Raw genomic sequence first — 16987 nt, 5'->3', positions numbered from 1 at the left:
TCCCAACTCTGCCACAGGCTACTCTGTGACACTGAGCATGTCAATTAGGAACCAGTTCTCTAGATAAGTGGAACGAGGTTTCAAAGCTGTTGATCCCTAACAGTTGTCATTGGTTGGAGTGTGAGTGGTCAGCATCTCTGAAAAGATTAGAGCTCTAATCTTACTGTGTTTTAAAGGCCCCTAAATGCCACCTAGCCATTATCTTTGACAACTTGTGAGGATCAGGGAAGTCTCAGATAATTGGAAAAGGGCAAATACAGTGCCCATCTTCAAGAAAGGGAAGGAGGATCCAGGGAACTACAGACCAGTCAGCCTTACCTCAGTCCCCAGAAAAAACCATGGAGCAGGTCCCCAAGGAATCTATTTCTAAGCACTTGGAGGAGAAGAAGGTGGTTAGGATCAGTCAACATGGATTCACCAAGGGCAAGTCATGCCTGACCAACTCAATTGCCTTCTATGATGAGATAACTGGCTCTGTTGATGTGGGGAAAGCAGTGGACTGATATACCTTGCCTTTAGCAAGATTTTTGATACTGTCTCCCAGAGCATTCTTACAAGCAAGCTGAGGAAGTCTGGGTTGGATGAATAGACTGTAAGGTGAATAGAAAGCTGGCTGGATCATTAGGTTCAATGGGTAGTGATCAATGGCTTGAAGTCTAGTTGACAGCTGCTATCAAGTGCAGTGCTTCAGGGGTCGGTCCTGGAGCTGGTTTTGTTCAATATCTTTGTCAATGTCTGGAAGATGGGATGGAGTACACCCTCAGCAAGTTCATGGATGACACCAAGGGGGTAGTAGATGCACTGGGAGGGTAGAGCTAGTATTCAGAGTGACCAAATTAGATGATTGGACCAAAAGATATCTCATGAGGTTCAACAAGGACAAGTGCAAAATACTGCACTTAGGATGGGAAGAATCCCATGCATCTCTAGTGGCTTGGAACCAACTGGCTAAGCAGCAACTCTGCAGAAAAGGACCTGGGGGTTATTAGCACTGACAAAATACCTTGTTCTGGGAAGACTCAAAGCCCTCAGACTAACCGTGACCTTTCTATTCAATAATAGGCCAATTTAATTGATACATAGTGATAGCAAATAACAATAATACAACCAATTCTATATCTACCAATCCTAGGGCTGTCAGAGTCAAGGTGTGTCTGGCCAGAACGTGAACTTCACTCTGAGGTTCTCTTTTGAATATCAGATGTTAGTAGCCTGGAGGTCCAGTGGGGTGGATGAGATGGGCTATTGGTATGCCCTCTGTCCATGGTGCCTTGGATTCCCCTCTCAGGGACCCTTTGTTGTTCTGAAATACTTTCTTTTGTATTCTTTTCCCTTCCTGATGACTCTTCATCTGTGTGCATGACTTATTGGTCTTTCTGTGGTCATCATACTGTCCACATTCTGTCCTGTCAGCATATTCCTTTGTTTCACAAGCCCATCTCATGCATAAATCCTAATTTGGGCTTTACTGATGCCCTCCTAATTTGGTCTGCTCCCCAAAACTGGAAAGCCCAAGGGCTCTGTGGTTGAGCACTGTGACCTGGAGCCACCTTATCTCATGTTTTGGAACAGTTCGGTACATGCCTGCAATATTCCAGTCTGTGTGTCTATCCCTGTCTGCCTTGAAGGCTGTGAAACTGTGACAACCAGGCTTCTAGAAATCAGTTAACCCTTGCCATTACCTTGGACCACTGGCACCCAGAGGCCCCAATCGCTGCTACTGCAGCTAGTGAGTGTGATGCTTTTTTTTTTTTTTTTTTAAGCACCACACTCACTGGCTGCAGCAGTGGCAACTGGGGCCTCTGGGCTCTCGTGGTAGAACCCCCCAATGCAGCACAGGCCAGTGGGGGGCAGCAGGGATCGCTCCCCCCACTTTGCACCTGCATGGCTGGGGATGAGTGATAGAGGCGTAGCTCACTCTGGGCAGAAGCCCTGCTCCCAGCGCTGCCGTGCCTGCATCAGTACTAGGAGCAGGGACTCTGCTCTGTCACCACTTGCCAGCTGGCATGGCCAGCATGGGATGCAGGCGTGGTGGTACTGGGAGCAGGGGCTATACCGTGCTGCCGCTTGCCCCCTTCCACTCAGAGCAAGCCGCGCCCGTATCCTACTACTGCCGCCCCATCTGGGCAAGCGGCAGCAGGACAGAGCCCCTGCTCCCAGTGTTGCTGCACCCACATCCTGCACCCCCTGGCTCCCTCCCTGAGTAACACGCCCCCCCCACCCCAGCTGGGCAGCTTGTCCCAACCCCAGTCCCTCCCTCCCCTACATTCCTTCCCTCCCCCAACCCCAACAGACTTACCAGCTGGAGGCAGCTGTGTCAGCTGCCTGTTTGGTCTATGGCCGAATCTCCGAAGCGACTGAATCTTTTCCAAAGCTTTTCTGAATTGATTTGGATGCTTCAAATTGATTTGGAGCTTTTAACTGGTCTCTCAATTTGATTCAGATTTGGAGATTTGGTCCCCGAATCAGGTTGAATCTCCTCCAAATAGAATCAGCTACCAAAGCTTCGCACAGCCCTACTGTGTGTTGCCGGGGGTTCTGGACACCACTTTAGTGCTATATATAATTCAACAGGTTTATATGTTGTGCTAGCAAATATTGGAAGTATCTTTTTGAAAGTACTGTTATTTTATAGCACTTTCAGCATCTTTATAGGACTACAAACAACTTTTAGCATCTGTACACTCAGTTTTAGTAACACAAGGGCATAGTTAGTGCTACAATATAATGCCTGTCCATTCTGTCATGCCTCCTGATGGAGGTGCTTAAGTCTGCAGCAAGATACATGTTTTAAAGGCTTAACAGGTTTGGTGTACCCAGGTTTTTAGTGCCCAGGAAGAGAGGCATCTCAATTAGAGGATACATTTTAAAATATGAAACATGGTGTCTGTTTGCCTCAGGTGTCCCTCTTGTAAATGTGTTTAAAGAACTGCTGAATCAGTTTGTTTTTTTTACTTCAGTACTTTGCCTCAGTTATTGACCATGTGCAGGACATTCAGTGTAATCCACTAGTGTACATATGTTCAGGATTTTTCTCCCAAAGCAAAAATAGCCACCCTGGGAGAAAAAATAACCCAGAAATAACCAGGGTTAAATCACTCCCAGGAAAGTTTTCTCCTGGGATAGAAAATGTCTATGTACATTCTCTTCTAAGACAGTTTAATCCTCCAGCATCCCTGGGTACTTTGCTGGACTTCACTCTTCCAGCCAAGCAATGAGCAGAACACGGTCCCTTCAGTCCAAACATTGTGCTGCAGAGAGACACAGACTGTCCCTGAGCAGTCTAGGTCAGCCAATCAGGGCTGGCCTGTAGACTATTGCCATCTGTCTCTGGGCAGACTAAGAGCGCCTTCAGAACACCCTGAGATGTAGGCACATCAATCAACACTGCAAGCTGTCTGCTCTTGAAGGGCTCAGATTCATATATCTGTTCAGGTGTCTCCGGATAAGTTTTTCTACCAGAAAAGCAAACCTAGGGGAATTCTCTAAGATCATTTGAACATGTATAAGCAGCCTGTGTTTACAGTACTTCAGAAATAAATCTTTTTGCTTTTTGGTGTGCATCTTGGCCCATTGGGGCACCTATACATGTGCATCAATTCAGTGTAATTAATTGAGTCTGCTGGAGCATGGTAATTACCACATGGGGTCCCAGCAGGGCTCCCTGACATCTAGGATTTGTGTATAAGTGCCCTTGGTGTTTACATTAAGTACTTCTTTTTTCTCTTTGTTTTCTCTGTACCTTTGCATTTTGGCTTTTTGAAGTCTTTGCTTTTGTATATCTTTATTCTGTCTTTTGAGATGCCACCTATTTCTTCAACCCTCCATTAACTTGCATAAGGAAAATGTTAGGAAATGTGATATATTAATATGTGTTAAGTATTTTGAAAATGGAAAGTGATAGAGAAGTTGAAATAATTAGTTGTGACAGTGTTAGTTATATTTGTGTTTCCAGAATCAGACAACCAACTTCCACTTGAAGCAGAAGACATATCTCAGCTACAGCCTGATCAGTCCAAAGGGATTGTAGAATCTGAACCTGAACCTGAACCTGAACTAGGTTAGACATGGCATCTTTCCTGTTTTTTTCTCTCCAGTAAATATAATCCACTTACTTATCTTGTGTATATGTCCCCTGTAGTTTTGGCCTGTTCCACTTGGTTCATGACCATCTGCTTAGGCCATTAAAATTATTTGTTATGTTTTACAGAAATACAAGATTGTAGTGAAAAAATTGTGGACTCAAATTTGTGGGCTAAAAAATGTAAATAACTACATACAAATTTAATTAAGTAACTGGACCATATCTTTTTCACTTGCAGTATGAATATATAACAAATCAACATAATGAACTTGACATTTGTGAAATGTCCTTTTAATATAATGTTAAGACATTTTTAGTTAAAAGAGAAATTCACTTAAACAGGCAAAACATAACAAAACATGGCACTGTAGATTTAAGACAGGTGAAAATAGTTGTATAGAATCTAAGTAGGATAATATGTAAAATGCAAAATATTTGTCTTCTAAATAGCCTTTTTATTTTGTTCAGAAATTGTGATGCCCGAGTTTTCAGAAGATGCTTTCCCAGACATGCCAGAAATTGAAACACTTCAAGAGAAAATTAATGTTTACATGCGTAACTGGCAAAAGCTAGAGACAGAAATCAGTGAGTCATCTTTAGTTCAGACTGTCATCTTAGAAATTGCCAGGCACACTCCAGAAAGTCTGCTTAATGAAGCTGTCCTGGTCATGGAACGTAAGTAATAGTTGTTCATATTTGACCTTTAACCTGTGTAAAGGGATGTTTGAAAAGGTGATGCAGTGAAGACTAGGTTTATAAATGAGTCCTGTACCTAGGATATAAGCAGAAGAAGGGCTTTCTGAGTGAGTTATGAGGGGAAGATGTGGAGAAGGTAAGGATCAAGAGACATAACGAGGTAATTCAAATGAAAGAAACCGGTGCCTTTCAAAATGTATCTATGAAGCCTCCTTAAACATGTTGCTTTTATGCTAATTTAGCTTTGTACATTTAGGTGACAGTAGTGCAACAAAAGAAGCACAGGCATAAAAGTCCACTTAGATAAGACTTCCAGAGTCCCATTGATCACAATGTAAGTGTGTAAGGGTCCATTTCCCTGAAAGCATAATATTGCAGATGGAACCTCTTAGATTGTAACCTTTTGCAACAAAGGCCATGTGTTCCTTGTTTGCTCAGAAGAATATAAAACACTTTTGAGTGCACACTAAATAATATTAATAATATAAATTTAGTATAAATAATCTGTTGTACATGTTTTATTAGCCCACAAATGCAAGTGACCCAGCCTGACATTGAAATAAAATTTGACTGACCCCTCACCTCCAGCTGCAGTTCCTCTTCCTGCCACTACACAGAGCCACTCTGGGTGAGAGGGAAGCTTGAACCTGGAGGCTTCTACCCAGTGCACGGACCTCCGGCTCCAGCTCCCAGATGCCTTCCACCCACTCTTCCCACAGGGGCTGCTCATTGCACTGGATGGGTGGAGTGGATGGAAGTTGGAAGAGCTGGAGCCAGAACTCCATGTGCTGGGCAGAAGCCACTTGCCTCAAGCATTCCACCCAGAATGGCACGGCAGGAGGAGGGGCAGGGGCAGCAGCAGCAGTGGCAGATGGAGGCAAAACATCTCTGCCAGCCCTGGCCAGCACACAGCTTGTGGAGCAGCTGCAGCCGCCAGGTGGTGCACAGGACAGGGGGCGGCAGCAGCCTGCAGCACCTCTGAGCCAGACCAGACAGCCCACTGCCCAGCCAGTCACCACACGCAACCCCAGCCAGCTGGGAAGGGCCCTTCCCCCACAACTTTGCCTGGGCCAGCCCCACAAGGCCCTTCCCAGCTGGCTACAGCTCCATGACAACCCCACCTGACCTGGGAGCTGAGAGAAATCTGTCCATGTAGCCCACGGCCCCATCCCAAGCTGCAGCCCACTGGGAAGTGCCGAGCCCCCATGGTCCAGCCTAGGCTGGGCTGGCCCTTTTGTGTCCACCCTCAGCAGTGCCCACAGGCCAGCCTGCCTTAACCCCACAGCTCCAGCCCCAGCCCCAGGCATGGCAGGTGGATGGCAGGGCCATGCTGGATAGCTCTGGCCACGCTCCCACCCCTGCCACTGGAGTGGGGCTGCACTGGAGCCACACTCCCACCCCTGCACTGGAGTGGGGAATCTCTGACATGGGCTTTTCTGGTTTATGTGTGACTTCTGTCCCAAGCCTCTGTTGCTTACTGCTTGGCAACTAGCTCAGATCTTGCTGCCCGCCTGATTGCAGCTTTGCCCTGCTGCTCTTACCATCTCTTAGTAGCAGGGGTTAGGGTACCCTACTACAGTGCTCTGCTACTTGGCTAAAATATCAAAAAGTGTGCTAAATAAAGTAAAGAATTATAAAAGTGTTCTTAACAGGTGTTACTCTAATTTATATATTCATATGCCTATTTTTATTCCATATTTAAGCTATATATTGTCTAAAATTAGCTTATCTAGTATCAAATCAGTAACTGTACTCTAAATGACTTATAACACAACTTCTAGCCTAGTTTTTTCCCCAATACATCTTCCTGGAATTTTCTAAAATAGCTTACACCTTATGATGTCCTCTGGCCTGATCATTTCATTTGCCTCTTCTTCTCTTCCCCAAACTTGGATCAAGCAAATGCAAGGAAATGGTATATCATATTGCCATTAAGAAACTTAAGGTCTATGGAACCAGATGAGTTTGACGTCCCTGTCTGTAGGCTATTTTAGGTCACACACTGGGTTACTGGGCCACAAGTGAGGCAAGGACATACACTGGCTCTAATATTTTTGCACCTGCAGAGCCCCAGTTATTGGGGGAGTCATTAAGACAACTCTGTCATGTTTGGATCTCTACCTTCTGAAGACACAGATCCCAGTCCTCTGATGCCACTGAAGACTGATAAAGCCAGTAGGATTCCAGAACTCTCAAGGAGACATTCTCACTGACCTTGATGGCCACTCTGTCAATGGCCTGGTAGATTCATGGAATAGCATGTTAACTTTGGACATAGACACAGTGGCACCCAGATGTCCACTTCTCTTGCAGCATCACAGTTCCCCCAGTACGCTGTGAAGTTGAGGCAGCATAAGTGGGAAAGTAGACAGAGTGCAGGTAGGTCTTGACCTATGCTGCAGCTGACTAATTACAGCATAGATCTTTCTTAAAGAACTGTGAGCTGGACCTGTGCAGATCTTGTTTTTAAAAGCCAGTTAAGGAGACAAAGGCTGATGCTGGCAGTGCCTCCCTTTAGGAGGACAGAGTGCTGGACATTCCTAAGTCAGCCATTGTTCAGCCCCTACTCAAGACAACTTCCGTTGATGCTGATTTCCAGCCAGCTATCGCCCTTTTAGGGGATGGTATTCACTAGGCAGTTGTCCTACAGCTCCAGGTGCATCTAGATGTGATACAATTCCTGGACCCCTGTCCATCAGGCTTTTACCCTGGGTGTAGCACAGAGACTGCACTCATAGCCATGGTCAGGGATCATCCCTTGGAGGTGGACAGGGTTAATTGTGCCCTTATTATCTTGCTAAATCTTCCAATGGCCTTTGCTGCAGTTGCCTAGGAGGAGCTGATAAAGTATTTACATGATCTGGTGATATTCATGAGATTGTTCTAAACTGATTTTGTTCTTTTCAGAGGGTGGTGATGGGTGATTCCTTATCATCCCCTTGGGACCTTCCCTATGGAGTCCTCTAGGGTTCCATCCTGTTCCCTCTCCTGTTCAATATGTATATGAGGCTGTTGTGCAAGACTGGGGGGAGAGTTGAGGTGCCTTTGGAGTGAGATTTGATGTGCTGATGACACCCGGATCTATCTTTCTCACCTGACTTGTGCTGCTCAGTCTCTGCCTTTTGCTGGTGCCTGGCTGCAGTTGGGGACTGGATGCAGGGGAACAGTTGAAGCTGAATCCAAACAAAAGAGAGGTGATGGGCAGTTCACAGGACCCAGTGGGAATTGGGACTTTTTTGGTTTTTACAAGTTGTTTTGTTTTTCCTGTTTTGTTCATTTGTTTTATAAGTAATTTTGCTCTCTTTTGAAAGCTGCACTGACCCTTTGTCAGAAAGGGAAGCATATAAATCTAAATATTTTGGGACATTCAATATATTTACATATATAGAGTATTAGGGAACATTCATCATGTTGTCAAGAGAATAAAATGTACCCAGAGTAGATGTGAGTTGTACAGTTTACACATGAACAATCATGGAAAACCTGTCTGGTGTGCTTTGTTTATTGGTTTCATATATTTGTATACTTTCCATGAGGAAAGGAAAGAACAAAAGTATTACCTGAACACTTTATTCTGGAAAATGTTTTAAATAAAAAAAATGTAACTCTTTCAGAGTATTTTAGATATCATGCCTGGGGAATGTCTGCAGAAGATCTAGATGAAGAAACAGAAGACATACAGGCAGGAGAGGCTGTAGAAGAAGAGGAAGAGGAGGATGAAGAAAATGAAGATGAAGATGTAAGCATGCTGACTTCGTTAATTCATCTTTTTATTTGGATTATCTCTTGGCTATGTGCATGAGCCAAATTCAGCCTGCCTATATAAATGTCCACAATATGGCTGTCTGGCAGGGCTAGGATTGAGTGGCACTGTAGCACCCTCTTGTGGATTCATGACTTCTGCCTCCTCTGGACCCTTGGGCCCTTCCCTCCTACTTTCCTGCCATACCTTGATGTTGTGTTTAAAAAAAAAAAGAGGTTGGGAAGCTTCCCACGGCCCAGAGGGAAGCTGGTCCACTGCCCTGCTGCCCTCTGTCCAATCTGCCATTGCCTTTCTGGCTGAGAATCTCTGGATACCAAGTGCCTTAAGAACTGTGTTCATGGCTTCTGACCACCACTTCGGTGATGCTTATGCCTCATGGGTACTACCAGTTATCACCTTAGTGGAACAGCTTGCTCCAATGCAATGTTTGGCTCTCAGCCTTTGTTGGGGCTTCAGCTTTCTTTGCCTTGGCCTCTTTTCTCTAGCTGGGCCCCTTAGTACAAGGCCCACTGTTCTGGTCCTTGGCTTCTAGGCCCTAGCTGTGGTCTCACCCTTCCCAGGCTCTAGCTGGTTCTCTGGCTTCAACCTGCCTCTGCTCATCCTTCCTGGGCCCCTGGCCCCTGTCTTGCCCTTTTTGGACTGTGGATTCTGGCCCTCCCAGACTCAGCCCACCTCTCTGGCCCCTCTTGAGTTCAAATTATTGGCCCTCTTGGCCTCAACTACTTGCTTTTGATGCCCAGGCCCCTGTCACGACTCAAGGTTCAGCATATCTCTTTGGAAACCCACTGTGGCCTCCTCCTCACTCCTTGTAGCCACTTCCAGTTCACCAGGATAAACTAGAACATAAGGGCAAGCTGACACTTTTTAACAAAATATTCCTGCTCTAGGTAAACACATTAGAGTAGCCCTCAGCTCCTGCATTCTCACTGCTCTGCCCTCAGAGTGTTTTGGTGCCTGCAAGGGGTTCTCAGGCAGTCGCTCACTCCAGAAAACTTGGCTCCCTCTGTCTAAGGCATTTGGCTTATCTACCTGGGGCACTGCCTTATCTAAGCCAGGTGACTCACTAGCCCACATAGATGTTTACCTTTAAGGCTAATAGACAGCTCCATTTTCCCCACTCCAGCTTACATCTGCTACATGCAGCCCTTGGTCTCACCTGCTTATCTGCCTACACCACAAGCTACCTGGCTGTTGTCTCCCTTTTTAGTAACAGGGGCCTTTGGCTTCCTGTTACGGGCTGTGCACATAGGCTGCAAAAATATTTTCATTCTATTTCCAAATTCTGACTGACAATGGCTTTATCCCAGTAGGATACATATATACTCTGTGCTGGTAGAGAGAATTTGCTTCACTGCTATTACTAGATGAAAGCATAAGTCCATACAGGACCACCATTAGGACAAAATCCCTTTCTACATTCTTCTGTAATACGGAGGCATGCTTTGTGTGTGCTAGAAGCTATGGAATATAGCCCATTTCTGTTTGGCTCTTGAAGTGCTGCATGAATGCTGAATGTAAGTCTTCTGTTCCAGTAGCATACAACACAACCATATGCTGCTAATTACATGATATATTAGTACAAGGTTCCCTCCTGTATACTAGTTTCCCAGCACAAGGTGTTTGGATGCTTTCAGTACCTAGTACTCTCATGGTACCTGAAATGCTACCTGAAATCCCAAGCTACCTTGTCATTTGTATGATATCAGGAATAGGGTGCTTCTCTTTTCCCATCTCTTTGTCCAACCCAGTATGTGGTACTGACAGATGTGATGGTTTGTTTCTATTTAGCCAGGATCCCTACTGCTTTTGGTGTACCAAGATGTAGACCTATGTCCTCACTGATCCTACATCCTTCTTTGTTCAGTCCAAAACCCAGGGGCTCTGCCTACCCCTATATCTAGAGTTCCATTCTTAAACATTGAGAAGCATCCTAGCTTTCCTCTGATTCTAACAAGTGTGAACATATTACTATTATATTTGTTTGCCTTTAAGTTAGCCCAGATACGAAAACTAGGTTATCCTGGCATTCCAGGTATAGGAATTACTAGTTCCACATGCCGCAGTTCCTGCTTCATGGGGATCTTTTCATATAATAGGCAGTGGCCATACTAGGAAGCATAGTACCTGTATGCAAGAGAGGGTCATGCAAAGGTGAAAGTCCACTTTCTCAAAAGAAAATCTGCCTCAGTTCCATCAAGAGAAACAGCTGAATATGAAAACCAGCTTGAGAAAAGAGAGACTTCGAGTTGCTGTGACCCTATTGTTCTCTTTGCCACATATGATGATTGTACCAGGCTCTCTTTAGGGCCCCATGACTTTGAATTTGTATAGAAATTAACAAAAAAAATAGCAGATTCACTGTAAATTCTGTTTGAGAAGGTGCACAAAATTCCCCACATTATTGCACTTCAGACTAAGACATTGGTTTTAAAATCTACAGTGTTTTCATGCCCTACTCCCTTCAATATTGCTTCCAGTTCCATGAATAAGAAAAAATATTGTTTCAGGTAAAGACATGGAATATTTAAGTTGAATTAAATTTTCACTGCCACAAAGTCCCTTCTTGTAAAAGCAGCCAACAAAAATAATAAAGAACATCCCTTAGAATTACTATTTGATGAAGAGACTATACTTTTTGAACACTTCAGAGTAAACTCAACAATGCGTTTACAATTTCATATTTAAAATTACTTTTATATTTGTGATAAAATCTATTAACTGAATTACTGACAAGCTGCTTAAGAAAGCAAAACAATTTCTACTGATCATAAATGAAAATAAAATACTAGGAAATTCTCTGATGCAAACAGTTGAAAACAACATGTATCACTTGATTTATAGCAACCACTATAATTATGCAGTACTCCGTGTGCTTTCCATTTTGAGATACTCAACATAAAAGCAGTCAACTGTGGAGCATTTACTGTTGAGGTAAATTGTCTTTTCTGTGAAAAGACAGATAAATCTCACCAGACATTTTTCATTGGGAATTTATATTCCTCTAGCAAAGGAAAAATTCAATAAAACACAAAGACTATTTCGCTTTCTTTCTTCCACTAAAGTTGTCATCAGCCACTAATAAATGTCAGGGGATGCAGGAGTAAAAACCTACAGTGCCTTCCTTTCTTTCCACCCAACCATTGCTATCTACCAAACACCCATTTTGACAGAACCATCAAGCACCATTTAGCAAACATTCTCTTAGTCCAGTTTACCTTCTTTTTATTTTCATCCCATATGGAGAACACTTATCCTATTGTTTTACAGACAGGAATATGATACCAGCAGACAAATTTGATTTGGAAGCTATATTGGTGGAATATATGGTTAAGTTTCAAGAAATACATAATTGCCCCTTGCTTTCCTTGGGCATGTCCCTGCATGGAAGGATGTGCGGTTGCCATGGCAAAAATAGCAGTGGCACAAATTTGTGCTGTTTCTTTTTGCTGCGGTGCAAACCTCTGCATGTAGGGTTGGTGTGGGGCAAACTGTCCCAGGTGGGTTAAGGGAGCCTGGGGCCAGCACCTGTGCTGGCCCCGGCAGCCTTACCTGGGATCTTGGGGGCCTCCTGGGGCACCAGCAGCAGAGATCTATTTTCACAGACATACATCCAGCACACAAAAGACTGAGAGAGAATCATAGAACTGGAAGGGACCTGTAAGATCATCAAGTCCAGTCCCCTGCCATGGGCAGGAAGTTATTGGGCTCAGATGAGCTTGACAGGTTGCCTGTTCAGCCTCATCTTGAACACCTCCAAGGAGAGTGACTACACCACCTCTGTTGGGAGTGTGCTCCAGATTCTGGTGACCCTTACAGAAAAGAAGTTTTTCTACCCATTAGTCTTTATCCTCCCTTGAGGTGCCCTCCTGAATAGTTGCTCTCCTAGTTCTTGATGCTCCCCCCGATGTACTTGTAGGCAGCTATCAAACCACCTCTCAGCCTTCTCTTACTCAGACTGAACAGGCCCAGTTCGTGGAGTCTCTCCTTGTAAGACTTACCCTCGATGCCCTTAACTATATGGGTGGCCCTTCTCTGTACCCTCTTGAGTTTATTCACATCCTTCCTGAAGTGCGGCACCCAGAACTGGGCACAGCATTCCAGCTGAGGCCTCACCAACACTGAATAGAGAGGGAGGAGTATCTCCCTGGATCTACTGGCCACACATCAGCTGATGTACACCAGAGTTTTATTTGCCCTTCTGCAGCCTCATCACACTGTTGGCTCATATTCATCTTCCAGTCAATCATGACCTCTATGTTTCATTCAGATGCTGTGCCAGCCAGTGGACCACCACCTGTTGTATGGTTGTGGTTACGGTTCTTCCTATCCAGGTGAAGGACCCTGCACTTCTCCCTATTAAACCTCATCTGGTTTCGTTCCACCCATAAATCCAGTCTGTCAAGGTCGTCCTGGATCTTTACCCTGTCCTCTGGTGTGCCCGCATTTCCCCACAGTATGGTATCATCTGCAAACCTAATCATTGAGCTTTCCACCCCGTCATTCAAGTCATTAATGAATATATCGACTAGCATGAGTCCAAGCACCGAACCCTGGGGGACACCACTGGAGACAGCCCTCCAGGATGATGCCATCCCATCAAGCACCACTCTCTGGGAGTGGCCTCGAAGCCACTTGTGCACCCAATTCAGTGTAGACTGGTTCAGCCCAGTACTCTCCAGTTTGTTAGAGAGAATCCCATGGGAGACTGAGTCAGAGGCTTTACTGAAGTCTAAGTAAATGACCTCAACCTCATGCCCCTCATCCAGATGGTTAGTGACCTAGTCATAGAAGGACACAAGGTTCAACAGGCATGATCTACCCTTGACAGAGCCATGCTGGTTGCTTTTTAGCACCCCATCCATTATCAGCTTGTAGTTGATGGCATCCTTAACCAACTTTTCTAAGATTTTACCTAGGACTGAGGTCAGACTGACCAGTCTGTAGTTTGTAGGGTCATCCCACTTCCCTTCCTTAAAAATGGGCACCAAATTGGCCCTCTGCCTGTCGTCCAGGACCACTCCCAAGTTCCGCGACTCTTCAAACAGCTTGGCCAGTGGTGCTGCTGTAAGTTCGGCCAGTTCTTTCAGGATTCTCAGGTTCAGGTTGTCTGGCCCAGCAGACTTGAAAATGTCCAAGCACTGTAGAAAATCCCTCACCTGATTTCATGTAGGCTGTTGCCTTTCCCCTGTTCCCTGGGCCTTTGGTCAGGTGAGCAGCCCCCATTGGATTATGTATTTAGGAGTTCTGTCTTTTCATGGACATTGAGTGTGGGCTGCCCCTAGGTATTCAGTAGGAGTCGCATAGTGGAGCCTGATTTTTTTTTTCTTGTTCCCTATGTATCGGTAGAAGGATTTTTTTGTTGTCTTTTATACTGGTTGCCAATTTGATCTCCATGCCTGCCTTAGCTTTCTGTGTCTCATATCTGCAGGCCCTGGTGATACAGGTGTATTCCTCCTTGGTTGTGGAGCCATTCCTCCATTGTATATATACTTATTCTTTTCTTTTTCAATAGCTCCCTAATATCCCTGGTGAGCCAAGTGGGTCTCCTGGCTTCTTTCATGCCTTTGGCCCATGTGGGGATGGCCTGTTTTTGAGCCATGAGAATTGCCTCCTTAAGGAAGCACCATCATTCTTGCACTCCCGTATTGTCCAGTTGCTGTTTGCAGAGGGCCTCTTGAGTTTTCCAAAATCTGCCTTCTTGAAATGTAGGACTTCTGTTCTGGTGACTAATTTCCCAGTCTTACAGTGGATGGTGAACTTTATCAGGTCATGGCCACTACTGTTGCCCAGAGTACCACCAATCCTCAGTTTACCTTTGATGTCCTCCCCTTTGGTCAGCACTAAATCCAGAGTGGCCTTGCCCCTAGTAGGCCCTTCCACAACCTGTGTCAGAAACAGATCATCTAGTGTTGCCAGGAAGTTGGCTGAGCTGTTGGAGGTGGCTGAATGGTCTTCCCAACAGATGTCAGGGTAGTTAAAGTCACCCATGATGATCATGTCTCTAGCACTAGCTGCCTCTGTCAATTCTCCTGAGAATGCTCAGTCACACTCTTCCTCTTGGTAGAGAGGCATGTAGTAGACTCCCACCATCAAATCTCCCTCTCCTGGTCCTCCTTGTAGCCTGACCAGCAGGGTCTCAAGGGTGTCAAACGTGACCTGTAGGGAGGGGTACTGCTCTTTCACATAGAGGGCCATACCCCCTCCCTTCTTCCCAATCTGACTCTTCCTATAAAGCCTGTAATCCTCAATATTGACTGCCCAGTCATGTGTATTGTCCCACCAGGTCTCCATCAACCCAATCAAATCGAATTCCTCATCAGCCAAAAGGAGCGCCAGTTCCTTCTGTTTATTTCCCATGCTTGTGGTGTTCCCATAAAGGCATCTGAGCTCTCCCCTAGATACCTCTGGTTTTCTATCACATTGTGTCTCAAGATGTCAGTACCCATCTGGACATTCATTGTTTGAACACCCTGCTGTGTATCATTGTGGCTAGTGGATTCTGTTTCAGCAGCAGAACCTTCTCCCCAGTCCCCGGACGTACCTAGTTTAAAGCCCTCCTGAGCAAGTTGGCAATTCTTGTAGTGAAGAGCTTCTTCCCTCTGCTCGTGAGATGAATACCATCTCTTGCATGCAGGCCGCTCTAGTTAAACTGCGTATCAAGGTTGAGGTATCCAAAGCCCATGTGATGACACCATCTTCTAAGCCTTTGATTGACCTCCTTGATATACTTCTCCTGCCGAAAACCATGGCCCCTGACTGGGAGGATTGCAGAGAAGACAACTGTGCTCCTAGGTCCTTGAGCTTTGCCCCCATGGTCTTGTAGTCTCTCATGACCTTCCTAGGGCTACTTCTTGCTGTATCATTGCGCCCACACAGACAAGGAGCATAGGGTACTAATCAGTAGATGGACCAGTTGAGGGATAGTTACTGCTACATCCCAAATCTTGGCTCCTGGAAGGCAGCAGACCTCTCAAGCAAAGGGCTCTAGCTAACAGATGACTTTCTGTGTACACCTGCATCAGAGAGTTTCCCACGACTATCACTCTACGTTGTTTCCTTTTTGGGGTTGGTTAATCCTGCACGTGTGCATTGTCCATTGATGGTGGGAGGGCTTCATAACTGTTGTGCAGTGTTATTGATGGGACAACTGTTGCATGTTGTGGCCTCAGTCCTGACGTGACCAGTTTCCACCTACCGTCAGTTGGGGTATCTTGTTCAGGCCCACTCATCAGCCCAGTCTCTGCATTGTTCTTCTCCAGGTACAGAGCCTGGCACTAAGCATCAATCTCTGCCTCGTGTTCCCTGATGGTGTGTGGCCTGTACGCTTCCTCCTTGTAGCTCCCTTACCCGGCCCTCCAGAGACTCCACCAGGGAGCACATCTCACAAGTAGGACCACTTGTGCCCTTGATCCCAGCATCCAGCAGATGTGCCAGGCAGCTCCTGGAGTCAAGACGGAGTCAAAGGCTCCATCTGCGTAGAGGCCAGGACTATAAGCTCTGTCTGGGTGGAGGCCTCTGAGGTACCAGGAGATGGTGGGCCATTCAGTCCAGGAACCCAGGGGTGCAACGTGTACCCATCACCATATTGGAGGATGACCCTGGTTGTGTGGCTGCCTGGGTGTTTGTATGAGTAGGAGACCAGGTGGGTGTTATTGCTCCCACGTGTTTCCCCCAGCTGCTGCTGCTGTAGTTAGGCAGGCAGGGTCGAGCAGCTGCCTGTAGGGGGTTTCCCTAGCTTCCCAGCTTCCCAAGTGACTGGGAGATTCCCAGGATCCCTGGGTCACTCCCTGGAAGGGGGGAGGATTGGGCCCTTGTCCCCTTTACCTGGTGTCCAGCATTGGTGTGCCAGAGGACTTTCCTCAGCATGGTGGGGCTTCGGTTGCCCAGGGTGTGCTGCACCATGTGGGGGGGGCAACTCAGGACCGAGAGTGCCCACCAGGAAGCCCTTTTGCATGCCCTTCTGTGCAAACTCGTGCACTGGACCCAGAGTGCACCTGTTTGATTTATCTGTCTGAACCATTATTAATATAAAATGCTGACCTTTGTACTGTCAGCAGTACTAAAAATGTTTACAGAGGTCTTAGCAGTACTTGCTACCCATCTGCATTAACAGTATAACAAGGTATTAACAGTGTGTGTGTTTGTGTAGACAATTGGACACAGGAAATCTTATTGGGTAACTTTAGGAATTGATAAACACATTCCTTATCTTTTCTATACTTTTGGCCTCTTGGTGACTGAAGAAAAGTCTATCTTGACACCACCGGCACAGACACAGTATCTGATGGAATGAGATTGATGTCTCAGTAAAAGTATACTTACCTTTCAAATTATTCCAAATCATGACTACGCTAATCAGTTTCATAGTTTCATAGTTTCATAGTAGCTAGAGTCGGAAGGGACCTAGGTAGATCATCTAGTCCGACCCCCTGCCTTGGCAGGAA

The 16987-nt window shown here is 45.7% G+C and overlaps 1 protein-coding gene across 1 annotated transcript in view; it reads left to right on the top strand.

Annotated features, from left to right (window-relative positions):
* Positions 1–16987, top strand: part of AK9 (adenylate kinase 9) — a 171706-nt gene that overhangs the window by 104477 nt on the left and 50242 nt on the right. The window contains exons 20-22 of the mRNA XM_019538185.1: positions 3956–4060; positions 4553–4759; positions 8395–8519. Of these exons, the coding sequence (XP_019393730.1) occupies positions 3956–4060; positions 4553–4759; positions 8395–8519 (437 nt within the window). The remainder of the gene's footprint in view (positions 1–3955; positions 4061–4552; positions 4760–8394; positions 8520–16987) is intronic.

The sequence above is a fragment of the Crocodylus porosus genome, unplaced genomic scaffold, assembly GCF_001723895.1.
Source record: "Crocodylus porosus isolate Cpor-Errol unplaced genomic scaffold, CroPor_comp1, whole genome shotgun sequence".
NCBI lineage: Eukaryota > Metazoa > Chordata > Crocodylia > Crocodylidae > Crocodylus > Crocodylus porosus.
This window is presented reverse-complemented; position numbering and strand designations above follow the sequence as displayed.